General features: G+C 39.3%; 4 protein-coding genes across 4 annotated transcripts; all 4 read right to left on the minus strand.

Moving 5' to 3' along the window:
- Positions 1–4,125: 4,125 nt before the first annotated feature.
- On the minus strand, positions 4,126–6,612 carry LOC143851795 (cytochrome P450 78A7-like). The gene is made up of 2 exons (XM_077361277.1): positions 5,623–6,612; positions 4,126–4,881 (listed from the first exon to the last, which is right to left on the minus strand). Exons 1-2 carry the CDS (start codon positions 6,610–6,612, stop codon positions 4,249–4,251), a joined length of 1,623 nt encoding a protein of 540 aa, XP_077217392.1. The 3' UTR covers positions 4,126–4,248.
- A 4,211-nt stretch (positions 6,613–10,823) lies between these two features.
- On the minus strand, positions 10,824–13,263 carry LOC143851810 (cytochrome P450 78A7-like). The gene is made up of 2 exons (XM_077361300.1): positions 12,274–13,263; positions 10,824–11,531 (listed from the first exon to the last, which is right to left on the minus strand). The coding sequence occupies exons 1-2, from the start codon at positions 13,261–13,263 to the stop codon at positions 10,899–10,901; spliced, it is 1,623 nt and encodes a 540-aa protein (XP_077217415.1). The 3' UTR covers positions 10,824–10,898.
- A 4,219-nt stretch (positions 13,264–17,482) lies between these two features.
- Positions 17,483–19,899, minus strand: LOC143851791 (cytochrome P450 78A7-like). Its single transcript, XM_077361274.1, has 2 exons — positions 18,910–19,899; positions 17,483–18,167 (listed from the first exon to the last, which is right to left on the minus strand). The coding sequence occupies exons 1-2, from the start codon at positions 19,897–19,899 to the stop codon at positions 17,535–17,537; spliced, it is 1,623 nt and encodes a 540-aa protein (XP_077217389.1). The 3' UTR covers positions 17,483–17,534.
- Positions 19,900–24,056: 4,157 nt separating this feature from the next.
- LOC143851765 (cytochrome P450 78A7-like) lies at positions 24,057–26,544 on the minus strand. Its single transcript, XM_077361252.1, has 2 exons — positions 25,555–26,544; positions 24,057–24,812 (listed from the first exon to the last, which is right to left on the minus strand). The coding sequence occupies exons 1-2, from the start codon at positions 26,542–26,544 to the stop codon at positions 24,180–24,182; spliced, it is 1,623 nt and encodes a 540-aa protein (XP_077217367.1). The 3' UTR covers positions 24,057–24,179.
- Positions 26,545–27,333: the final 789 nt, after the last annotated feature.

Here is a 27,333-nt window from a genome sequence, read left to right on the forward strand (position 1 = left end):
GAGAGAGATGAGAGAAGTGATGAAACGAAGTGGCGGAGATGGGTTTATATAGTAAGGAGAGCTATTGGATAATTAATGAGGAGGGATTCTCTCATGGGTGTGGAATGATTTTGCGGGCCCAAATTGCCAAAAGTGTACGTGGGATTCTAGCGAGAAAGGAGGGAAGGGGGGAGGGAGCAATTAACATGGTTTATTAAAGGAAATATTTTTAAAAGATTTCCTTTTATGAGAAAGTAGGGTAGCAAACAAATCAATGGATCAAGTTCAACCAATCAACGGATCAACTTCGCATCGCATCGCATCGCATCGATCTTTGTCACTATGCATTCAAATCCCTTATCACTCGGATCGGATTCGGATTGTTCTTCAGATCGTAATTCATGTATCTGGGCTACGAACCAGCTCAAATTGCATAGTCTATTGCGATGTCCACCGTCTTACTACTTACATTGTACACAATTTTAAAAAAGAACTTAAAATGTTCAGTCCACGATAAGAATGTATCTATGCGGTTTATTAACATAGATTAGTCTTTTATCTATGACTAATTGAAACTTCTAAATACGTTTTATAGTATTTGTAAACAATGAAACTAATCTAAATTACAAGCGAAAAAAAAGTGCAGTTATGACAACATATAACAATATGATTCAATCATGACCAACTGATAAAGTAATAGTGTATTAATGGCAGCGTATGTTCATTCAATTGTATCTAGATGAAACTATTAAATAATAATATTTTGTATGAAGTTATAAAATTAAGCGACAACGGGAATTTGTATCTATGTGCGTGATATTTTAAAAATAATAATATAATACATCGTATAATATAAGTTTTGATAGAAAGTTACCTTCTGAGAAGGAAATTCACATTGTTAAGTGTGTCCTTGAATTAAAAAACCGTTTCATAAGTGTACCAACATTAGTAATTATACACAAATGTACATTTACGCAAATAAATAAATAACTCATTTATGTACTTTGATTTGATACGATTACTTCAACAAAAACGATCTAATTTAAACTGCCCAAATAGAAGAACATGCAAGGTATTACATTCGACACTAAGAGTACAACATATTGATAAAGGTTGCGGATTTGTGTGCAACCATATTTTGATAATGGGGTGAATTCACCTTACTTTGTTGCCCATATCCGTACAACCATATTTCGATAATGGGGTGATTTCACCTTACTTTATGCCTTTTAATTGTGTACTGAGAGCTTTTTAGAAATTGTAATAGTAGTCGACATCTGGTTAAAGAAATTGTCACATTATTTAACATCTGGTTAAACAGTGTAAAACAAGGTCATGACTTCGTCCTATTATCAAAACATAGTGTAGATATTAGTATCACGTAAGTTATTAAGAATTTGTTACATTGTTATGAATTCTTCGACATTCCAAATGACAATTCGATTCAAAAAATAGTTATAACTTAATATTTAGGTTTTGTCTCATATTTTCTCCCGAAATTCATTCTTAATAGTCCCTATTAATTAATAAAGCACTAAATGAAATGTAACTTCTTCTCATTTATTCCAATAATCTGTGACATCCTCTCTTATACTCTCTTTGTATTTCCGTAAGGATAGCATATTCAAGATTATGAAAACAAAATCCCAATCTACGACCATTTCTTACCTCAGGTCAGGCTCTTGCTTAGGACGATTTCTGCTGGCTTAAGGATCTCCAGAGTAATTTTTCCTCTTTGATTTACGGTTATGGTTGAGAAATTAACTGAGCATTAATATTGATACTGTTGCAAATAACCTTAATACATATTTTGTGACCCCCCAAACCAGGGATCCAGGCCGGCATGGAACAGCGCCGCACACCTACAGGGCAAACCTGATGTCGGAGCATCAGTCGATGGCGATACGGCGAAAATATTAGCCGAGGACGTGCACTGACAGATCGACCATCCAAAAGAGATCCGACGATCCGAAAGGATCAAAAGGCTGCATGGGTAATTCGTGCATTTGCACGAATACTTGTTGAAGAGTATTTTGGCGTTCGAAATTCCTTTTAATTCACTGTGATAAGGCTTACCTATAAAACCCCATTAAAACTTCCTAATTTTCAGTTTTTGGAGGTCATTTTTCATTTTGGAATTTGAACTAAAATTTGAAGGGGGGAGGAAAAACCAGACCTGAGATCTGTGTGGTCTGTTTTGGAGGGAACTTCAGCTCACAACAAAAATCCAGATTGTGTGGATTTCGCTCAAGAGAGGAAACACTGTGTAAACTTGATTTACAAGCTTTCGATCCTTTTTCTGTGTTTGGATCCTTGTTTACAAGGAATTCATTTGGAGAATTCGATTGTTTTGAGTGTCTCCACGTTCAAATCTACTGTTGTTTATGAAGTTTAAAAATATATATAGAGGTTTCTGTTGTGTCACAATTCTGCAGTCCAATCATTGAAATTTGATTCCACCTCCAGACTTTTTGGATTCATGCTTCGATTGGGTTTCCCAACACAAAGTACATTGGGGATCTTTGAAAGAAAATGATTTCAACAAACTCGAACATCCCCAAATCGAACACAATATTCCTCTCACCCAAGATCAGTAAAACTCAATATAGGATTGTGTTTTTCCCGCCCAAAAACTCTCATCCGTATAACAAAAGCCCATCGGAAACTGGTTGGATGGATATCAGCGAAAAAAGTAATCCACAAACCCTAGATTAAATTTCAATGCCTTATTTCTTAGCAAGTGTCTAGATCAAAAATTACAAACTAAAACCAAAATTGAATCTCTTACCTCAAGGGATCAGTTCTCCACCCTCGAAATCCTCCATAGCATCCACATGCTCCATGTGGATGCTATCAGAGCCAACCCAAATCTATGATTAAGTGTTAAAGGGAGTCATGCCTGTTGCCTGCAAACAACTCGATCTGGATCTGAACCAAATCAGCCACCCTTGTAGCATCCAAAGTTGTCTTGCAAGGAATGAAGTGCACCAACATAAAAAACCAATCAACCACAACATAAATTCTATCCCATCCTCTTAGTGTTTTAGGCAACCCCAAAACAAAATCCATAGAGATATCCTCCCACGGGCCATAGGAATAGGAAGGGGCTGATACAAACCGACATTGGAAGTGTAGCCTTTGCTACTTTGGCACTTTCAACAACACTTCACAAAGCGATCAACATCTTTGTCCATTGCTGGCCAGAAGAAATATTATTTTAAGGCGGCTAGTGTCTTATCCTTGCCAAAATGTCCCGCTTCATGAGTTTCCGTCAATCTTTCCAACCATAGAGAATTATCCGGCAAACAAAGAGCATTTCCTTTAAAAAGAAACCCACCTTGCAATACAAATTCTGGCCTTTCACCTTTGTCAACTTCCATGATAATTTTTCCAAAATAGGGATAACTACTCAAATCATTTTTCAAAAAAGCGAAGCCAAGTAGTTGAACTTGCATAACATTCAAGAGAGCATACCTTCTACTCAAGGCGCCGGCTACCTTATTTTGGACCCGGATTTGTGCTTGAGAATAAAAGTAAACTCTTGAAGGTAATTTACCCACTTAGCATGCCTAGTGAAATTATGACTGACTTTAGTATTTATATATCTAGGTTATAGAGCCCTGATCCAACTTATTTCTTTTTACGAAATACCCCTCACTTAGCCGACTTTTACTGTAAGATCGCACATCGGAAAGGGAGAGAAAAAGTTCCTGGGCTATATATGTGAACTCTCATTCTCCCTGTGTAGATGCATTTTCAGCAACCCTGCAGTGATGGTCGGACACGATTAGTTTTGTTGGAAAACAAAACCGGACGGGTTGAGACCGAGAACCGAACAATATTTACATAGGAATGTCGGGGTGAGACATTTACACTGGGGGTTTCGAGGGGGTTTAGGGGTATTTCAATAATTATTACATTAAAATTCAATTCTACAAGATATTTAATTGCTATGAAAACCTCCCTTTACATATAGGATATTTAATGATTAATTGAACTTTGCTTTTATAATTTCTTAAAAAACCAGGCAAGAAAACCAAGTTTTCCCATATCGAAAATTGATATCGGCACTTCTTGTTTCGATAAAGGCACTCCTCTATATTTTCCCCTGTTAAGATTGAATGTTAATAGCGTTTTATGAGAAAAGATGCAATAATTTAAGAAAACGGCACATACATTCTCATGCAGATAAAACTCCCAAGTACTTAACCCCTAGAAAGACACTTTCCTTTTTTATTCATAGAAACGACAAAGACAACTGTAAAAACCCTAGAAACAGAGCCCAATATTCCTCGGAACAGCAACAGCATAAAGAGGATTCTTCATCTCGCATGAAAGCTTCAAAAGCTCGCTTAAGTCAACAGTCTTCCCTTCAGCTGGGCCCCACTTGAAGTGGTGGGCCAACTTAGCCACCCAAAGGCTCACGGTCACGAGCCCAAGGTTCTTCCCAGGGCACACCCTACGCCCAGCCCCAAATGGCGCCAGCCTCAGGTCGTTACCCCTCACGTCTACATTCGCACCGCCGGCGCAATCTAAGAACCTTTCAGGCTTGAACTCGGTGGGGTGGGCCCACACGCTCGGGTCGTGCGTGATGGCCCACATGTTGACCATGGCTGTGGTGTGAGCGGGGACCACCATCCCGTTGCTGAGTTGAACGTCTGACGTGGAGAGGCGGGCCCAGGAGAGGAGTGGTCCTGGTGGGTGGGCTCGCAGTGTCTCTTTTATTACTGCCTGGAGGTACGGTAGGTTTGCCACGTCGGCATCTGTGACAGTCTGATTGGATCCGATAACGAGATCAAGTTCCTCTTGTAGCTTGTTTTGGACATCTGGGTTCAGAACGAGCTCCGCCATGGTCCACTCTGTTAAGAGTGCTGTTGCATCAGTTCCACGGAATATCATTTCCTACAAAAAAGTCATCATTCCTTAAGGTGTGTGGAAATAACAAAAACGAAGGGGGCCATCATAACTTTTTCCGAATAACGTGAAGATTAAAAGCATTTTTTTGGTTTCTTAGTCACAAATACCTTCCATATTTTAAAAAATATCACTATAGTTTTAAATTTTTATGATAAAATCATAAAATACCGACAGTTTGGATTATTTGAGATAAAATCCTCCCAGAAATTATGGAGACAACTATTTGTGACTATGGTTCTTATTGGCAAGATGTAAGAGGATATGAGGGAATAATACGAATTTATATTTTTCTTAGAAAAGTTGGGGAGAAAAACTAGTTTAGGCAAGACTCGATCGTTAACATGAATAGAAAAAACCCATTAGAGATGAGAAGCTGATGTATTACACAAACCAAAAGTTACTAATAAAAGAAATGTAGTTTACATTTCACAAGACAATACCATTATAAAGCTACAAAAACAAAAAGACAAAAAAAAAGTTTTGATACTAAGAAAATCCTACTAAAAATTACGTCATGATGTTGTGCAAAAAGCTACAATAATACTAAATCATGAAAAGTAAACAAGTACAAGAAACCAATGAAAGAATTCACAGAGCAACCATATGTCAAAAAATAATAGATGGGTAAGATATCATAGGTTAGAAACTAGATGGAAGTAGTAACCAATAGAAAGAAAGATGTAATAGTTCAAAAGATAAATGCATGCAGAGAGTAAGAGAACAAACCCATAAAACAGCAATCATGTCATCTTCTTCGAGCTTCTCTTCACCATCAAGAGAAAGCAAAACATCAACAAAATCAGCATTATCTCCAAGCATACCACTCCCTCTAGCCTTGTGTTCTTCTATAATCTCCGTAACCAATCTTCTGACACGTGGCACAAGAGTAGAGCATCGTTGATTAATACGATGGGGATCATAAAAGTAGCTCAACCAAGGTAAGTAATCAGACCAGTTGAAAGCACCCAACAGCTCAAACCCTTCCTTCACCATCTCTCTAAGCTCCTTAGTCTCCTCGCTAAAATGCGCCTGGGCGTAACGTTTGCCAAACACACTCCCCATAATGTTATTCAAAGCGGCCCCTTGAAGATGCTTTCTCAACCCCACCATCCCGACTGCCAACTGCTCACCAGCTATGTCATTCAACATCATGGCGCAATCTAGATGACGCCCGGCCTCGTGGGCTGATATGCGCCGGGGTGAGAAGAGGTGAGAGGAAGCAATTCTTCGAAGGAGACGCCAGTAAGTACCGTTGGGAGCAAAGCCGATGGCCCGGCTGAACATCAACTTCTTAGCCGACTGTTTGATGGGGCGATCGGCAAAGTGAGGAGAGGTGAGGATTTCTTTGGCGGTTTGTGGGTCGGAAGCCACGACGACTGGCGTGGAGCCGAGGCTAAAGGCCATTAGCTGGGTGGCGGCTCGGGTCGAAGCCATGGTTGCAAGGGTTCGATGAGCCAAGCCGCGACTGAGAGTGAGGAGACTACCGAAGATAGGTAGACCTCGGGGTCCGGGTATGGTGACTTGCCCTTTTTGGTTTCTACCATTTTTCCAAGCAATGCCACCAACGGAAAAAGCCCATGAGATAAGGGCAATGGAGAAAAAAGTGACAAAGAGATAGGGCAAAAGAAAGCCATCGCAAAGGGTTTCGGCTCCAAGGAAAGCAGGGAGTGTGAAAACCCACCAGCTTGAATCCTTTGAAGCCAAACCCAATTCCATTGAAAAAGCTATAAGACTAAAAGCCAATACCAAAGCGGGAGAGAGATGAGAGAAGTGATGAAACGAAGTGGCGGAGATGGGTTTATATAGTAAGGAGAGCTATTGGATAATTAATGAGGAGGGATTCTCTCATGGGTGTGGAATGATTTTGCGGGCCCAAATTGCCAAAAGTGTACGTGGGATTCTAGCGAGAAAGGAGGGAAGGGGGGAGGGAGCAATTAACATGGTTTATTAAAGGAAATATTTTTAAAAGATTTCCTTTTATGAGAAAGTAGGGTAGCAAACAAATCAATGGATCAAGTTCAACCAATCAACGGATCAACTTCGCATCGCATCGCATCGCATCGATCTTTGTCACTATGCATTCAAATCCCTTATCACTCGGATCGGATTCGGATTGTTCTTCAGATCGTAATTCATGTATCTGGGCTACGAACCAGCTCAAATTGCATAGTCTATTGCGATGTCCACCGTCTTACTACTTACATTGTACACAATTTTAAAAAAGAACTTAAAATGTTCAGTCCACGATAAGAATGTATCTATGCGGTTTATTAACATAGATTAGTCTTTTATCTATGACTAATTGAAACTTCTAAATACGTTTTATAGTATTTGTAAACAATGAAACTAATCTAAATTACAAGCGAAAAAAAAGTGCAGTTATGACAACATATAACAATATGATTCAATCATGACCAACTGATAAAGTAATAGTGTATTAATGGCAGCGTATGTTCATTCAATTGTATCTAGATGAAACTATTAAATAATAATATTTTGTATGAAGTTATAAAATTAAGCGACAACGGGAATTTGTATCTATGTGCGTGATATTTTAAAAATAATAATATAATACATCGTATAATATAAGTTTTGATAGAAAGTTACCTTCTGAGAAGGAAATTCACATTGTTAAGTGTGTCCTTGAATTAAAAAACCGTTTCATAAGTGTACCAACATTAGTAATTATACACAAATGTACATTTACGCAAATAAATAAATAACTCATTTATGTACTTTGATTTGATACGATTACTTCAACAAAAACGATCTAATTTAAACTGCCCAAATAGAAGAACATGCAAGGTATTACATTCGACACTAAGAGTACAACATATTGATAAAGGTTGCGGATTTGTGTGCAACCATATTTTGATAATGGGGTGAATTCACCTTACTTTGTTGCCCATATCCGTACAACCATATTTCGATAATGGGGTGATTTCACCTTACTTTATGCCTTTTAATTGTGTACTGAGAGCTTTTTAGAAATTGTAATAGTAGTCGACATCTGGTTAAAGAAATTGTCACATTATTTAACATCTGGTTAAACAGTGTAAAACAAGGTCATGACTTCGTCCTATTATCAAAACATAGTGTAGATATTAGTATCACGTAAGTTATTAAGAATTTGTTACATTGTTATGAATTCTTCGACATTCCAAATGACAATTCGATTCAAAAAATAGTTATAACTTAATATTTAGGTTTTGTCTCATATTTTCTCCCGAAATTCATTCTTAATAGTCCCTATTAATTAATAAAGCACTAAATGAAATGTAACTTCTTCTCATTTATTCCAATAATCTGTGACATCCTCTCTTATACTCTCTTTGTATTTCCGTAAGGATAGCATATTCAAGATTATGAAAACAAAATCCCAATCTACGACCATTTCTTACCTCAGGTCAGGCTCTTGCTTAGGACGATTTCTGCTGGCTTAAGGATCTCCAGAGTAATTTTTCCTCTTTGATTTACGGTTATGGTTGAGAAATTAACTGAGCATTAATATTGATACTGTTGCAAATAACCTTAATACATATTTTGTGACCCCCCAAACCAGGGATCCAGGCCGGCATGGAACAGCGCCGCACACCTACAGGGCAAACCTGATGTCGGAGCATCAGTCGATGGCGATACGGCGAAAATATTAGCCGAGGACGTGCACTGACAGATCGACCATCCAAAAGAGATCCGACGATCCGAAAGGATCAAAAGGCTGCATGGGTAATTCGTGCATTTGCACGAATACTTGTTGAAGAGTATTTTGGCGTTCGAAATTCCTTTTAATTCACTGTGATAAGGCTTACCTATAAAACCCCATTAAAACTTCCTAGTTTTCAGTTTTTGGAGGTCATTTTTCATTTTGGAATTTGAACTAAAATTTGAAGGGGGGAGGAAAAACCAGACCTGAGATCTGTGTGGTCTGTTTTGGAGGGAACTTCAGCTCACAACAAAAATCCAGATTGTGTGGATTTCGCTCAAGAGAGGAAACACTGTGTAAACTTGATTTACAAGCTTTCGATCCTTTTTCTGTGTTTGGATCCTTGTTTACAAGGAATTCATTTGGAGAATTCGATTGTTTTGAGTGTCTCCACGTTCAAATCTACTGTTGTTTATGAAGTTTAAAAATATATATAGGGGTTTCTGTTGTGTCACAATTCTGCAGTCCAATCATTGAAATTTGATTCCACCTCCAGACTTTTTGGATTCATGCTTCGATTGGGTTTCCCAACACAAAGTACATTGGGGATCTTTGAAAGAAAATGATTTCAACAAACTCGAACATCCCCAAATCGAACACAATATTCCTCTCACCCAAGATCAGTAAAACTCAATATAGGATTGTGTTTTTCCCGCCCAAAAACTCTCATCCGTATAACAAAAGCCCATCGGAAACTGGTTGGATGGATATCAGCGAAAAAAGTAATCCACAAACCCTAGATTAAATTTCAATGCCTTATTTCTTAGCAAGTGTCTAGATCAAAAATTACAAACTAAAACCAAAATTGAATCTCTTACCTCAAGGGATCAGTTCTCCACCCTCGAAATCCTCCATAGCATCCACATGCTCCATGTGGATGCTATCAGAGCCAACCCAAATCTATGATTAAGTGTTAAAGGGAGTCATGCCTGTTGCCTGCAAACAACTCGATCTGGATCTGAACCAAATCAGCCACCCTTGTAGCATCCAAAGTTGTCTTGCAAGGAATGAAGTGCACCAACATAAAAAACCAATCAACCACAACATAAATTCTATCCCATCCTCTTAGTGTTTTAGGCAACCCCAAAACAAAATCCATAGAGATATCCTCCCACGGGCCATAGGAATAGGAAGGGGCTGATACAAACCGACATTGGAAGTGTAGCCTTTGCTACTTTGGCACTTTCAACAACACTTCACAAAGCGATCAACATCTTTGTCCATTGCTGGCCAGAAGAAATATTATTTTAAGGCGGCTAGTGTCTTATCCTTGCCAAAATGTCCCGCTTCATGAGTTTCCGTCAATCTTTCCAACCATAGAGAATTATCCGGCAAACAAAGAGCATTTCCTTTAAAAAGAAACCCACCTTGCAATACAAATTCTGGCCTTTCACCTTTGTCAACTTCCATGATAATTTTTCCAAAATAGGGATAACTACTCAAATCATTTTTCAAAAAAGCGAAGCCAAGTAGTTGAACTTGCATAACATTCAAGAGAGCATACCTTCTACTCAAGGCGCCGGCTACCTTATTTTGGACCCGGATTTGTGCTTGAGAATAAAAGTAAACTCTTGAAGGTAATTTACCCACTTAGCATGCCTAGTGAAATTATGACTGACTTTAGTATTTATATATCTAGGTTATAGAGCCCTGATCCAACTTATTTCTTTTTACGAAATACCCCTCACTTAGCCGACTTTTACTGTAAGATCGCACATCGGAAAGGGAGAGAAAAAGTTCCTGGGCTATATATGTGAACTCTCATTCTCCCTGTGTAGATGCATTTTCAGCAACCCTGCAGTGATGGTCGGACACGATTAGTTTTGTTGGAAAACAAAACCGGACGGGTTGAGACCGAGAACCGAACAATATTTACATAGGAATGTCGGGGTGAGACATTTACACTGGGGGTTTCGAGGGGGTTTAGGGGTATTTCAATAATTATTACATTAAAATTCAATTCTACAAGATATTTAATTGCTATGAAAACCTCCCTTTACATATAGGATATTTAATGATTAATTGAACTTTGCTTTTATAATTTCTTAAAAAACCAGGCAAGAAAACCAAGTTTTCCCATATCGAAAATTGATATCGGCACTTCTTGTTTCGATAAAGGCACTCCTCTATATTTTCCCCTGTTAAGATTGAATGTTAATAGCGTTTTATGAGAAAAGATGCACTAATTTAAGAAAACGGCACATACATTCTCATGCAGATAAAACTCCCAAGTACTTAACCCCTAGAAAGACACTTTCCTTTTTTATTCATAGAAACGACAAAGACAACTGTAAAAACCCTAGAAACAGAGCCCAATATTCCTCGGAACAGCAACAGCATAAAGAGGATTCTTCATCTCGCATGAAAGCTTCAAAAGCTCGCTTAAGTCAACAGTCTTCCCTTCAGCTGGGCCCCACTTGAAGTGGTGGGCCAACTTAGCCACCCAAAGGCTCACGGTCACGAGCCCAAGGTTCTTCCCAGGGCACACCCTACGCCCAGCCCCAAATGGCGCCAGCCTCAGGTCGTTACCCCTCACGTCTACATTCGCACCGCCGGCGCAATCTAAGAACCTTTCAGGCTTGAACTCGGTGGGGTGGGCCCACACGCTCGGGTCGTGCGTGATGGCCCACATGTTGACCATGGCTGTGGTGTGAGCGGGGACCACCATCCCGTTGCTGAGTTGAACGTCTGACGTGGAGAGGCGGGCCCAGGAGAGGAGTGGTCCTGGTGGGTGGGCTCGCAGTGTCTCTTTTATTACTGCCTGGAGGTACGGTAGGTTTGCCACGTCGGCATCTGTGACAGTCTGATTGGATCCGATAACGAGATCAAGTTCCTCTTGTAGCTTGTTTTGGACATCTGGGTTCAGAACGAGCTCCGCCATGGTCCACTCTGTTAAGAGTGCTGTTGTATCAGTTCCACGGAATATCATTTCCTGCAAAAAAGTCATCATTCCTTAAGGTGTGTGGAAATAACAAAAACGAAGGGGGCCATCATAACTTTTTCCGAATAACGTGAAGATTAAAAGCATTTTTTTGGTTTCTTAGTCACAAATACCTTCCATATTTTAAAAAATATCACTATAGTTTTAAATTTTTATGATAAAATCAGAAAATACCGACAGTTTGGATTATTTGAGATAAAATCCTCCCAGAAATTATGGAGACAACTATTTGTGACTATGGTTCTTATTGGCAAGATGTAAGAGGATATGAGGGAATAATACGAATTTATATTTTTCTTAGAAAAGTTGGGGAGAAAAACTAGTTTAGGCAAGACTCGATCGTTAACATGAATAGAAAAAACCCATTAGAGATGAGAAGCTGATGTATTACACAAACCAAAAGTTACTAATAAAAGAAATGTAGTTTACATTTCACAAGACAATACCATTGTAAAGCTACAAAAACAAAAAGACAAAAAAAAAAGTTTTGATACTAAGAAAATCCTACTAAAAATTACGTCATGATGTTGTGCAAAAAGCTACAATAATACTAAATCATGAAAAGTAAACAAGTACAAGAAACCAATGAAAGAATTCACAGAGCAACCATATGTCAAAAAATAATAGATTGGTAAGATATCATAGGTTAGAAACTAGACGGAAGTAGTAACCAATAGAAAGAAAGATGTAATAGTTCAAAAGATAAATGCATGCAGAGAGTAAGAGAACAAACCCATAAAACAGCAATCATGTCATCTTCTTCGAGCTTCTCTTCACCATCAAGAGAAAGCAAAACATCAACAAAATCAGCATTATCTCCAAGCATACCACTCCCTCTAGCCTTGTGTTCTTCTATAATCTCCGTAACCAATCTTCTGACACGTGGCACAAGAGTAGAGCATCGTTGATTAATACGATGGGGATCATAAAAGTAGCTCAACCAAGGTAAGTAATCAGACCAGTTGAAAGCACCCAACAGCTCAAACCCTTCCTTCACCATCTCTCTAAGCTCCTTAGTCTCCTCGCTAAAATGCGCCTGGGCGTAACGTTTGCCAAACACACTCCCCATAATATTATTCAAAGCGGCCCCTTGAAGATGCTTTCTCAACCCCACCATCCCGACTGCCAACTGCTCACCAGCTATGTCATTCAACATCATGGCGCAATCTAGATGACGCCCGGCCTCGTGGGCTGATATGCGCCGGGGTGAGAAGAGGTGAGAGGAAGCAATTCTTCGAAGGAGACGCCAGTAAGTACCGTTGGGAGCAAAGCCGATGGCCCGGCTGAACATCAACTTCTTAGCCGACTGTTTGATGGGGCGATCGGCAAAGTGAGGAGAGGTGAGGATTTCTTTGGCGGTTTGTGGGTCGGAAGCCACGACGACTGGCGTGGAGCCGAGGCTAAAGGCCATTAGCTGGGTGGCGGCTCGGGTCGAAGCCATGGTTGCAAGGGTTCGATGAGCCAAGCCGCGACTGAGAGTGAGGAGACTACCGAAGATAGGTAGACCTCGGGGTCCGGGTATGGTGACTTGCCCTTTTTGGTTTCTACCATTTTTCCAAGCAATGCCACCAACGGAAAAAGCCCATGAGATAAGGGCAATGGAGAAAAAAGTGACAAAGAGATAGGGCAAAAGAAAGCCATCGCAAAGGGTTTCGGCTCCAAGGAAAGCAGGGAGTGTGAAAACCCACCAGCTTGAATCCTTTGAAGCCAAACCCAATTCCATTGAAAAAGCTATAAGACTAAAAGCCAATACCAAAGCGGGAGAGAGATGAGAGAAGTGATGTAACGAAGTGGCGGAGATGGGTTTATATAGTAAGGAGAGCTATTGGATAATTAATGAGGAGGGATTCTCTCATGGGTGTGGAATGATTTTGCGGGCCCAAATTGCCAAAAGTGTACGTGGGATTCTAGCGAGAAAGGAGGGAAGGGGGGAGGGAGCAATTAACATGGTTTATTAAAGGAAATATTTTTAAAAGATTTCCTTTTATGAGAAAGTAGGGTAGCAAACAAATCAATGGATCAAGTTCAACCAATCAACGGATCAACTTCGCATCGCATCGCATCGCATCGATCTTTGTCACTATGCATTCAAATCCCTTATCACTCGGATCGGATTCGGATTGTTCTTCAGATCGTAATTCATGTATCTGGGCTACGAACCAGCTCAAATTGCATAGTCTATTGCGATGTCCACCGTCTTACTACTTACATTGTACACAATTTTAAAAAAGAACTTAAAATGTTCAGTCCACGATAAGAATGTATCTATGCGGTTTATTAACATAGATTAGTCTTTTATCTATGACTAATTGAAACTTCTAAATACGTTTTATAGTATTTGTAAACAATGAAACTAATCTAAATTACAAGCGAAAAAAAAGTGCAGTTATGACAACATATAACAATATGATTCAATCATGACCAACTGATAAAGTAATAGTGTATTAATGGCAGCGTATGTTCATTCAATTGTATCTAGATGAAACTATTAAATAATAATATTTTGTATGAAGTTATAAAATTAAGCGACAACGGGAATTTGTATCTATGTGCGTGATATTTTAAAAATAATAATATAATACATCGTATAATTTAAGTTTTGATAGAAAGTTACCTTCTGAGAAGGAAATTCACATTGTTAAGTATGTCCTTGAATTAAAAAACCGTTTCATAAGTGTACCAACATTAGTAATTATACACAAATGTACATTTACGCAAATAAATAAATAACTCATTTATGTACTTTGATTTGATACGATTACTTCAACAAAAACGATCTAATTTAAACTGCCCAAATAGAAGAACATGCAAGGTATTACATTCGACACTAAGAGTACAACATATTGATAAAGGTTGCGGATTTGTGTGCAACCATATTTTGATAATGGGGTGAATTCACCTTACTTTGTTGCCCATATCCGTACAACCATATTTCGATAATGGGGTGATTTCACCTTACTTTATGCCTTTTAATTGTGTACTGAGAGCTTTTTAGAAATTGTAATAGTAGTCGACATCTGGTTAAAGAAATTGTCACATTATTTAACATCTGGTTAAACAGTGTAAAACAAGGTCATGACTTCGTCCTATTATCAAAACATAGTGTAGATATTAGTATCACGTAAGTTATTAAGAATTTGTTACATTGTTATGAATTCTTCGACATTCCAAATGACAATTCGATTCAAAAAATAGTTATAACTTAATATTTAGGTTTTGTCTCATATTTTCTCCCGAAATTCATTCTTAATAGTCCCTATTAATTAATAAAGCACTAAATGAAATGTAACTTCTTCTCATTTATTCCAATAATCTGTGACATCCTCTCTTATACTCTCTTTGTATTTCCGTAAGGATAGCATATTCAAGATTATGAAAACAAAATCCCAATCTACGACCATTTCTTACCTCAGGTCAGGCTCTTGCTTAGGACGATTTCTGCTGGCTTAAGGATCTCCAGAGTAATTTTTCCTCTTTGATTTACGGTTATGGTTGAGAAATTAACTGAGCATTAATATTGATACTGTTGCAAATAACCTTAATACATATTTTGTGACCCCCCAAACCAGGGATCCAGGCCGGCATGGAACAGCGCCGCACACCTACAGGGCAAACCTGATGTCGGAGCATCAGTCGATGGCGATACGGCGAAAATATTAGCCGAGGACGTGCACTGACAGATCGACCATCCAAAAGAGATCCGACGATCCGAAAGGATCAAAAGGCTGCATGGGTAATTCGTGCATTTGCACGAATACTTGTTGAAGAGTATTTTGGCGTTCGAAATTCCTTTTAATTCACTGTGATAAGGCTTACCTATAAAACCCCATTAAAACTTCCTAGTTTTCAGTTTTTGGAGGTCATTTTTCATTTTGGAATTTGAACTAAAATTTGAAGGGGGGAGGAAAAACCAGACCTGAGATCTGTGTGGTCTGTTTTGGAGGGAACTTCAGCTCACAACAAAAATCCAGATTGTGTGGATTTCGCTCAAGAGAGGAAACACTGTGTAAACTTGATTTACAAGCTTTCAATCCTTTTTCTGTGTTTGGATCCTTGTTTACAAGGAATTCATTTGGAGAATTCGATTGTTTTGAGTGTCTCCACGTTCAAATCTACTGTTGTTTATGAAGTTTAAAAATATATATAGAGGTTTCTGTTGTGTCACAATTCTGCAGTCCAATCATTGAAATTTGATTCCACCTCCAGACTTTTTGGATTCATGCTTCGATTGGGTTTCCCAACACAAAGTACATTGGGGATCTTTGAAAGAAAATGATTTCAACAAACTCGAACATCCCCAAATCGAACACAATATTCCTCTCACCCAAGATCAGTAAAACTCAATATAGGATTGTGTTTTTCCCGCCCAAAAACTCTCATCCGTATAACAAAAGCCCATCGGAAACTGGTTGGATGGATATCAGCGAAAAAAGTAATCCACAAACCCTAGATTAAATTTCAATGCCTTATTTCTTAGCAAGTGTCTAGATCAAAAATTACAAACTAAAACCAAAATTGAATCTCTTACCTCAAGGGATCAGTTCTCCACCCTCGAAATCCTCCATAGCATCCACATGCTCCATGTGGATGCTATCAGAGCCAACCCAAATCTATGATTAAGTGTTAAAGGGAGTCATGCCTGTTGCCTGCAAACAACTCGATCTGGATCTGAACCAAATCAGCCACCCTTGTAGCATCCAAAGTTGTCTTGCAAGGAATGAAGTGCACCAACATAAAAAACCAATCAACCACAACATAAATTCTATCCCATCCTCTTAGTGTTTTAGGCAACCCCAAAACAAAATCCATAGAGATATCCTCCCACGGGCCATAGGAATAGGAAGGGGCTGATACAAACCGACATTGGAAGTGTAGCCTTTGCTACTTTGGCACTTTCAACAACACTTCACAAAGCGATCAACATCTTTGTCCATTGCTGGCCAGAAGAAATATTATTTTAAGGCGGCTAGTGTCTTATCCTTGCCAAAATGTCCCGCTTCATGAGTTTCCGTCAATCTTTCCAACCATAGAGAATTATCCGGCAAACAAAGAGCATTTCCTTTAAAAAGAAACCCACCTTGCAATACAAATTCTGGCCTTTCACCTTTGTCAACTTCCATGATAATTTTTCCAAAATAGGGATAACTACTCAAATCATTTTTCAAAAAAGCGAAGCCAAGTAGTTGAACTTGCATAACATTCAAGAGAGCATACCTTCTACTCAAGGCGCCGGCTACCTTATTTTGGACCCGGATTTGTGCTTGAGAATAAAAGTAAACTCTTGAAGGTAATTTACCCACTTAGCATGCCTAGTGAAATTATGACTGACTTTAGTATTTATATATCTAGGTTATAGAGCCCTGATCCAACTTATTTCTTTTACGAAATACCCCTCACTTAGCCGACTTTTACTGTAAGATCGCACATCGGAAAGGGAGAGAAAAAGTTCCTGGGCTATATATGTGAACTCTCATTCTCCCTGTGTAGATGCATTTTCAGCAACCCTGCAGTGATGGTCGGACACGATTAGTTTTGTTGGAAAACAAAACCGGACGGGTTGAGACCGAGAACCGAACAATATTTACATAGGAATGTCGGGGTGAGACATTTACACTGGGGGTTTCGAGGGGGTTTAGGGGTATTTCAATAATTATTACATTAAAATTCAATTCTACAAGATATTTAATTGCTATGAAAACCTCCCTTTACATATAGGATATTTAATGATTAATTGAACTTTGCTTTTATAATTTCTTAAAAAACCAGGCAAGAAAACCAAGTTTTCCCATATCGAAAATTGATATCGGCACTTCTTGTTTCGATAAAGGCACTCCTCTATATTTTCCCCTGTTAAGATTGAATGTTAATAGCGTTTTATGAGAAAAGATGCAATAATTTAAGAAAACGGCACATACATTCTCATGCAGATAAAACCCCCTAGAAAGACACTTTCCTTTTTTATTCATAGAAACGACAAAGACAACTGTAAAAACCCTAGAAACAGAGCCCAATATTCCTCGGAACAGCAACAGCATAAAGAGGATTCTTCATCTCGCATGAAAGCTTCAAAAGCTCGCTTAAGTCAACAGTCTTCCCTTCAGCTGGGCCCCACTTGAAGTGGTGGGCCAACTTAGCCACCCAAAGGCTCACGGTCACGAGCCCAAGGTTCTTCCCAGGGCACACCCTACGCCCAGCCCCAAATGGCGCCAGCCTCAGGTCGTTACCCCTCACGTCTACATTCGCACCGCCGGCGCAATCTAAGAACCTTTCAGGCTTGAACTCGGTGGGGTGGGCCCACACGCTCGGGTCGTGCGTGATGGCCCACATGTTGACCATGGCTGTGGTGTGAGCGGGGACCACCATCCCGTTGCTGAGTTGAACGTCTGACGTGGAGAGGCGGGCCCAGGAGAGGAGTGGTCCTGGTGGGTGGGCTCGCAGTGTCTCTTTTATTACTGCCTGGAGGTACGGTAGGTTTGCCACGTCGGCATCTGTGACAGTCTGATTGGATCCGATAACGAGATCAAGTTCCTCTTGTAGCTTGTTTTGGACATCTGGGTTCAGAACGAGCTCCGCCATGGTCCACTCTGTTAAGAGTGCTGTTGTATCAGTTCCACGGAATATCATTTCCTGCAAAAAAGTCATCATTCCTTAAGGTGTGTGGAAATAACAAAAACGAAGGGGGCCATCATAACTTTTTCCGAATAACGTGAAGATTAAAAGCATTTTTTTGGTTTCTTAGTCACAAATACCTTCCATATTTTAAAAAATATCACTATAGTTTTAAATTTTTATGATAAAATCAGAAAATACCGACAGTTTGGATTATTTGAGATAAAATCCTCCCAGAAATTATGGAGACAACTATTTGTGACTATGGTTCTTATTGGCAAGATGTAAGAGGATATGAGGGAATAATACGAATTTATATTTTTCTTAGAAAAGTTGGGGAGAAAAACTAGTTTAGGCAAGACTCGATCGTTAACATGAATAGAAAAAACCCATTAGAGATGAGAAGCTGATGTATTACACAAACCAAAAGTTACTAATAAAAGAAATGTAGTTTACATTTCACAAGACAATACCATTATAAAGCTACAAAAACAAAAAGACAAAAAAAAAAGTTTTGATACTAAGAAAATCCTACTAAAAATTACGTCATGATGTTGTGCAAAAAGCTACAATAATACTAAATCATGAAAAGTAAACAAGTACAAGAAACCAATGAAAGAATTCACAGAGCAACCATATGTCAAAAAATAATAGATGGGTAAGATATCATAGGTTAGAAACTAGATGGAAGTAGTAACCAATAGAAAGAAAGATGTAATAGTTCAAAAGATAAATGCATGCAGAGAGTAAGAGAACAAACCCATAAAACAGCAATCATGTCATCTTCTTCGAGCTTCTCTTCACCATCAAGAGAAAGCAAAACATCAACAAAATCAGCATTATCTCCAAGCATACCACTCCCTCTAGCCTTGTGTTCTTCTATAATCTCCGTAACCAATCTTCTGACACGTGGCACAAGAGTAGAGCATCGTTGATTAATACGATGGGGATCATAAAAGTAGCTCAACCAAGGTAAGTAATCAGACCAGTTGAAAGCACCCAACAGCTCAAACCCTTCCTTCACCATCTCTCTAAGCTCCTTAGTCTCCTCGCTAAAATGCGCCTGGGCGTAACGTTTGCCAAACACACTCCCCATAATGTTATTCAAAGCGGCCCCTTGAAGATGCTTTCTCAACCCCACCATCCCGACTGCCAACTGCTCACCAGCTATGTCATTCAACATCATGGCGCAATCTAGATGACGCCCGGCCTCGTGGGCTGATATGCGCCGGGGTGAGAAGAGGTGAGAGGAAGCAATTCTTCGAAGGAGACGCCAGTAAGTACCGTTGGGAGCAAAGCCGATGGCCCGGCTGAACATCAACTTCTTAGCCGACTGTTTGATGGGGCGATCGGCAAAGTGAGGAGAGGTGAGGATTTCTTTGGCGGTTTGTGGGTCGGAAGCCACGACGACTGGCGTGGAGCCGAGGCTAAAGGCCATTAGCTGGGTGGCGGCTCGGGTCGAAGCCATGGTTGCAAGGGTTCGATGAGCCAAGCCGCGACTGAGAGTGAGGAGACTACCGAAGATAGGTAGACCTCGGGGTCCGGGTATGGTGACTTGCCCTTTTTGGTTTCTACCATTTTTCCAAGCAATGCCACCAACGGAAAAAGCCCATGAGATAAGGGCAATGGAGAAAAAAGTGACAAAGAGATAGGGCAAAAGAAAGCCATCGCAAAGGGTTTCGGCTCCAAGGAAAGCAGGGAGTGTGAAAACCCACCAGCTTGAATCCTTTGAAGCCAAACCCAATTCCATTGAAAAAGCTATAAGACTAAAAGCCAATACCAAAGCGGGAGAGAGATGAGAGAAGTGATGAAACGAAGTGGCGGAGATGGGTTTATATAGTAAGGAGAGCTATTGGATAATTAATGAGGAGGGATTCTCTCATGGGTGTGGAATGATTTTGCGGGCCCAAATTGCCAAAAGTGTACGTGGGATTCTAGCGAGAAAGGAGGGAAGGGGGGAGGGAGCAATTAACATGGTTTATTAAAGGAAATATTTTTAAAAGATTTCCTTTTATGAGAAAGTAGGGTAGCAAACAAATCAATGGATCAAGTTCAACCAATCAACGGATCAACTTCGCATCGCATCGCATCGATCTTTGTCACTATGCATTCAAATCCCTTATCACTCGGATCGGATTCGGATTGTTCTTCAGATCGTAATTCATGTATCTGGGCTACGAACCAGCTCAAATTGCATAGTCTATTGCGATGTCCACCGTCTTACTACTTACATTGTACACAATTTTAAAAAAGAACTTAAAATGTTCAGTCCACGATAAGAATGTATCTATGCGGTTTATTAACATAGATTAGTCTTTTATCTATGACTAATTGAAACTTCTAAATACGTTTTATAGTATTTGTAAACAATGAAACTAATCTAAATTACAAGCGAAAAAAAAGTGCAGTTATGACAACATATAACAATATGATTCAATCATGACCAACTGATAAAGTAATAGTGTATTAATGGCAGCGTATGTTCATTCAATTGTATCTAGATGAAACTATTAAATAATAATATTTTGTATGAAGTTATAAAATTAAGCGACAACGGGAATTTGTATCTATGTGCGTGATATTTTAAAAATAATAATATAATACATCGTATAATATAAGTTTTGATAGAAAGTTACCTTCTGAGAAGGAAATTCACATTGTTAAGTGTGTCCTTGAATTAAAAAACCGTTTCATAAGTGTACCAACATTAGTAATTATACACAAATGTACATTTACGCAAATAAATAAATAACTCATTTATGTACTTTGATTTGATACGATTACTTCAACAAAAACGATCTAATTTAAACTGCCCAAATAGAAGAACATGCAAGGTATTACATTCGACACTAAGAGTACAACATATTGATAAAGGTTGCGGATTTGTGTGCAACCATATTTTGATAATGGGGTGAATTCACCTTACTTTGTTGCCCATATCCGTACAACCATATTTCGATAATGGGGTGATTTCACCTTACTTTATGCCTTTTAATTGTGTACTGAGAGCTTTTTAGAAATTGTAATAGTAGTCGACATCTGGTTAAAGAAATTGTCACATTATTTAACATCTGGTTAAACAGTGTAAAACAAGGTCATGACTTCGTCCTATTATCAAAACATAGTGTAGATATTAGTATCACGTAAGTTATTAAGAATTTGTTACATTGTTATGAATTCTTCGACATTCCAAATGACAATTCGATTCAAAAAATAGTTATAACTTAATATTTAGGTTTTGTCTCATATTTTCTCCCGAAATTCATTCTTAATAGTCCCTATTAATTAATAAAGCACTAAATGAAATGTAACTTCTTCTCATTTATTCCAATAATCTGTGACATCCTCTCTTATACTCTCTTTGTATTTCCGTAAGGATAGCATATTCAAGATTATGAAAACAAAATCCCAATCTACGACCATTTCTTACCTCAGGTCAGGCTCTTGCTTAGGACGATTTCTGCTGGCTTAAGGATCTCCAGAGTAATTTTTCCTCTTTGATTTACGGTTATGGTTGAGAAATTAACTGAGCATTAATATTGATACTGTTGCAAATAACCTTAATACATATTTTGTGACCCCCCAAACCAGGGATCCAGGCCGGCATGGAACAGCGCCGCACACCTACAGGGCAAACCTGATGTCGGAGCATCAGTCGATGGCGATACGGCGAAAATATTAGCCGAGGACGTGCACTGACAGATCGACCATCCAAAAGAGATCCGACGATCCGAAAGGATCAAAAGGCTGCATGGGTAATTCGTGCATTTGCACGAATACTTGTTGAAGAGTATTTTGGCGTTCGAAATTCCTTTTAATTCACTGTGATAAGGCTTACCTATAAAACCCCATTAAAACTTCCTAGTTTTCAGTTTTTGGAGGTCATTTTTCATTTTGGAATTTGAACTAAAATTTGAAGGGGGGAGGAAAAACCAGACCTGAGATCTGTGTGGTCTGTTTTGGAGGGAACTTCAGCTCACAACAAAAATCCAGATTGTGTGGATTACGCTCAAGAGAGGAAACACTGTGTAAACTTGATTTACAAGCTTTCGATCCTTTTTCTGTGTTTGGATCCTTGTTTACAAGGAATTCATTTGGAGAATTCGATTGTTTTGAGTGTCTCCACGTTCAAATCTACTGTTGTTTATGAAGTTTAAAAATATATATAGAGGTTTCTGTTGTGTCACAATTCTGCAGTCCAATCATTGAAATTTGATTCCACCTCCAGACTTTTTGGATTCATGCTTCGATTGGGTTTCCCAACACAAAGTACATTGGGGATCTTTGAAAGAAAATGATTTCAACAAACTCGAACATCCCCAAATCGAACACAATATTCCTCTCACCCAAGATCAGTAAAACTCAATATAGGATTGTGTTTTTCCCGCCCAAAAACTCTCATCCGTATAACAAAAGCCCATCGGAAACTGGTTGGATGGATATCAGCGAAAAAAGTAATCCACAAACCCTAGATTAAATTTCAATGCCTTATTTCTTAGCAAGTGTCTAGATCAAAAATTACAAACTAAAACCAAAATTGAATCTCTTACCTCAAGGGATCAGTTCTCCACCCTCGAAATCCTCCATAGCATCCACATGCTCCATGTGGATGCTATCAGAGCCAACCCAAATCTATGATTAAGTGTTAAAGGGAGTCATGCCTGTTGCCTGCAAACAACTCGATCTGGATCTGAACCAAATCAGCCACCCTTGTAGCATCCAAAGTTGTCTTGCAAGGAATGAAGTGCACCAACATAAAAAACCAATCAACCACAACATAAATTCTATCCCATCCTCTTAGTGTTTTAGGCAACCCCAAAACAAAATCCATAGAGATATCCTCCCACGGGCCATAGGAATAGGAAGGGGCTGATACAAACCGACATTGGAAGTGTAGCCTTTGCTACTTTGGCACTTTCAACAACACTTCACAAAGCGATCAACATCTTTGTCCATTGCTGGCCAGAAGAAATATTATTTTAAGGCGGCTAGTGTCTTATCCTTGCCAAAATGTCCCGCTTCATGAGTTTCCGTCAATCTTTCCAACCATAGAGAATTATCCGGCAAACAAAGAGCATTTCCTTTAAAAAGAAACCCACCTTGCAATACAAATTCTGGCCTTTCACCTTTGTCAACTTCCATGATAATTTTTCCAAAATAGGGATAACTACTCAAATCATTTTTCAAAAAAGCGAAGCCAAGTAGTTGAACTTGCATAACATTCAAGAGAGCATACCTTCTACTCAAGGCGCCGGCTACCTTATTTTGGACCCGGATTTGTGCTTGAGAATAAAAGTAAACTCTTGAAGGTAATTTACCCACTTAGCATGCCTAGTGAAATTATGACTGACTTTAGTATTTATATATCTAGGTTATAGAGCCCTGATCCAACTTATTTCTTTTACGAAATACCCCTCACTTAGCCGACTTTTACTGTAAGATCGCACATCGGAAAGGGAGAGAAAAAGTTCCTGGGCTATATATGTGAACTCTCATTCTCCCTGTGTAGATGCATTTTCAGCAACCCTGCAGTGATGGTCGGACACGATTAGTTTTGTTGGAAAACAAAACCGGACGGGTTGAGACCGAGAACCGAACAATATTTACATAGGAATGTCGGGGTGAGACATTTACACTGGGGGTTTCGAGGGGGTTTAGGGGTATTTCAATAATTATTACATTAAAATTCAATTCTACAAGATATTTAATTGCTATGAAAACCTCTCTTTACATATAGGATATTTAATGATTAATTGAACTTTGCTTTTATAATTTCTTAAAAAACCAGGCAAGAAAACCAAGTTTTCCCATATCGAAAATTGATATCGGCACTTCTTGTTTCGATAAAGGCACTCCTCTATATTTTCCCCTGTTAAGATTGAATGTTAATAGCGTTTTATGAGAAAAGATGCAATAATTTAAGAAAACGGCACATACATTCTCATGCAGATAAAACTCCCAAGTACTTAACCCCTAGAAAGACACTTTCCTTTTTTATTCATAGAAACGACAAAGACAACTGTAAAAACCCTAGAAACAGAGCCCAATATTCCTCGGAACAGCAACAGCATAAAGAGGATTCTTCATCTCGCATGAAAGCTTCAAAAGCTCGCTTAAGTCAACAGTCTTCCCTTCAGCTGGGCCCCACTTGAAGTGGTGGGCCAACTTAGCCACCCAAAGGCTCACGGTCACGAGCCCAAGGTTCTTCCCAGGGCACACCCTACGCCCAGCCCCAAATGGCGCCAGCCTCAGGTCGTTACCCCTCACGTCTACATTCGCACCGCCGGCGCAATCTAAGAACCTTTCAGGCTTGAACTCGGTGGGGTGGGCCCACACGCTCGGGTCGTGCGTGATGGCCCACATGTTGACCATGGCTGTGGTGTGAGCGGGGACCACCATCCCGTTGCTGAGTTGAACGTCTGACGTGGAGAGGCGGGCCCAGGAGAGGAGTGGTCCTGGTGGGTGGGCTCGCAGTGTCTCTTTTATTACTGCCTGGAGGTACGGTAGGTTTGCCACGTCGGCATCTGTGACAGTCTGATTGGATCCGATAACGAGATCAAGTTCCTCTTGTAGCTTGTTTTGGACATCTGGGTTCAGAACGAGCTCCGCCATGGTCCACTCTGTTAAGAGTGCTGTTGTATCAGTTCCACGGAATATCATTTCCTGCAAAAAAGTCATCATTCCTTAAGGTGTGTGGAAATAACAAAAACGAAGGGGGCCATCATAACTTTTTCCGAATAACGTGAAGATTAAAAGCATTTTTTTGGTTTCTTAGTCACAAATACCTTCCATATTTTAAAAAATATCACTATAGTTTTAAATTTTTATGATAAAATCAGAAAATACCGACAGTTTGGATTATTTGAGATAAAATCCTCCCAGAAATTATGGAGACAACTATTTGTGACTATGGTTCTTATTGGCAAGATGTAAGAGGATATGAGGGAATAATACGAATTTATATTTTTCTTAGAAAAGTTGGGGAGAAAAACTAGTTTAGGCAAGACTCGATCGTTAACATGAATAGAAAAAACCCATTAGAGATGAGAAGCTGATGTATTACACAAACCAAAAGTTACTAATAAAAGAAATGTAGTTTACATTTCACAAGACAATACCATTATAAAGCTACAAAAACAAAAAGACAAAAAAAAAGTTTTGATACTAAGAAAATCCTACTAAAAATTACGTCATGATGTTGTGCAAAAAGCTACAATAATACTAAATCATGAAAAGTAAACAAGTACAAGAAACCAATGAAAGAATTCACAGAGCAACCATATGTCAAAAAATAATAGATTGGTAAGATATCATAGGTTAGAAACTAGATGGAAGTAGTAGACCAATAGAAAGAAAGATGTAATAGTTCAAAAGATAAATGCATGCAGAGAGTAAGAGAACAAACCCATAAAACAGCAATCATGTCATCTTCTTCGAGCTTCTCTTCACCATCAAGAGAAAGCAAAACATCAACAAAATCAGCATTATCTCCAAGCATACCACTCCCTCTAGCCTTGTGTTCTTCTATAATCTCCGTAACCAATCTTCTGACACGTGGCACAAGAGTAGAGCATCGTTGATTAATACGATGGGGATCATAAAAGTAGCTCAACCAAGGTAAGTAATCAGACCAGTTGAAAGCACCCAACAGCTCAAACCCTTCCTTCACCATCTCTCTAAGCTCCTTAGTCTCCTCGCTAAAATGCGCCTGGGCGTAACGTTTGCCAAACACACTCCCCATAATGTTATTCAAAGCGGCCCCTTGAAGATGCTTTCTCAACCCCACCATCCCGACTGCCAACTGCTCACCAGCTATGTCATTCAACATCATGGCGCAATCTAGATGACGCCCGGCCTCGTGGGCTGATATGCGCCGGGGTGAGAAGAGGTGAGAGGAAGCAATTCTTCGAAGGAGACGCCAGTAAGTACCGTTGGGAGCAAAGCCGATGGCCCGGCTGAACATCAACTTCTTAGCCGACTGTTTGATGGGGCGATCGGCAAAGTGAGGAGAGGTGAGGATTTCTTTGGCGGTTTGTGGGTCGGAAGCCACGACGACTGGCGTGGAGCCGAGGCTAAAGGCCATTAGCTGGGTGGCGGCTCGGGTCGAAGCCATGGTTGCAAGGGTTCGATGAGCCAAGCCGCGACTGAGAGTGAGGAGACTACCGAAGATAGGTAGACCTCGGGGTCCGGGTATGGTGACTTGCCCTTTTTGGTTTCTACCATTTTTCCAAGCAATGCCACCAACGGAAAAAGCCCATGAGATAAGGGCAATGGAGAAAAAAGTGACAAAGAGATAGGGCAAAAGAAAGCCATCGCAAAGGGTTTCGGCTCCAAGGAAAGCAGGGAGTGTGAAAACCCACCAGCTTGAATCCTTTGAAGCCAAACCCAATTCCATTGAAAAAGCTATAAGACTAAAAGCCAATACCAAAGCGGGAGAGAGATGAGAGAAGTGATGAAACGAAGTGGCGGAGATGGGTTTATATAGTAAGGAGAGCTATTGGATAATTAATGAGGAGGGATTCTCTCATGGGTGTGGAATGATTTTGCGGGCCCAAATTGCCAAAAGTGTACGTGGGATTCTAGCGAGAAAGGAGGGAAGGGGGGAGGGAGCAATTAACATGGTTTATTAAAGGAAATATTTTTAAAAGATTTCCTTTTATGAGAAAGTAGGGTAGCAAACAAATCAATGGATCAAGTTCAACCAATCAACGGATCAACTTCGCATCGCATCGCATCGATCTTTGTCACTATGCATTCAAATCCCTTATCACTCGGATCGGATTCGGATTGTTCTTCAGATCGTAATTCATGTATCTGGGCTACGAACCAGCTCAAATTGCATAGTCTATTGCGATGTCCACCGTCTTACTACTTACATTGTACACAATTTTAAAAAAGAACTTAAAATGTTCAGTCCACGATAAGAATGTATCTATGCGGTTTATTAACATAGATTAGTCTTTTATCTATGACTAATTGAAACTTCTAAATACGTTTTATAGTATTTGTAAACAATGAAACTAATCTAAATTACAAGCGAAAAAAAAGTGCAGTTATGACAACATATAACAATATGATTCAATCATGACCAACTGATAAAGTAATAGTGTATTAATGGCAGCGTATGTTCATTCAATTGTATCTAGATGAAACTATTAAATAATAATATTTTGTATGAAGTTAT

This window comes from Tasmannia lanceolata, unplaced genomic scaffold, assembly GCF_043159265.1.
Source record: "Tasmannia lanceolata isolate RefF3 unplaced genomic scaffold, GAP_Taslan_0.1 ptg000018l, whole genome shotgun sequence".
NCBI classification, from domain to species: Eukaryota; Viridiplantae; Streptophyta; class Magnoliopsida; order Canellales; family Winteraceae; genus Tasmannia; species Tasmannia lanceolata.

Coding starts and splice junctions, on each gene's coding strand:
- LOC143851765 (XM_077361252.1), bottom strand. CDS start 26,544: ATGGAATTGGGTTTGGCTTCAAAGGATTCAAGCTGGTGGGTTTTCACA. Junction 24,813..25,554: donor ACATGATTGCTGTTTTATGG/GTTTGTTCTCTT, acceptor ACTTTTTTGCAG/GAAATGATATTCCGTGGAAC.
- LOC143851791 (XM_077361274.1), bottom strand. CDS start 19,899: ATGGAATTGGGTTTGGCTTCAAAGGATTCAAGCTGGTGGGTTTTCACA. Junction 18,168..18,909: donor ACATGATTGCTGTTTTATGG/GTTTGTTCTCTT, acceptor ACTTTTTTGCAG/GAAATGATATTCCGTGGAAC.
- LOC143851795 (XM_077361277.1), bottom strand. CDS start 6,612: ATGGAATTGGGTTTGGCTTCAAAGGATTCAAGCTGGTGGGTTTTCACA. Junction 4,882..5,622: donor ACATGATTGCTGTTTTATGG/GTTTGTTCTCTT, acceptor ACTTTTTTGTAG/GAAATGATATTCCGTGGAAC.
- LOC143851810 (XM_077361300.1), bottom strand. CDS start 13,263: ATGGAATTGGGTTTGGCTTCAAAGGATTCAAGCTGGTGGGTTTTCACA. Junction 11,532..12,273: donor ACATGATTGCTGTTTTATGG/GTTTGTTCTCTT, acceptor ACTTTTTTGCAG/GAAATGATATTCCGTGGAAC.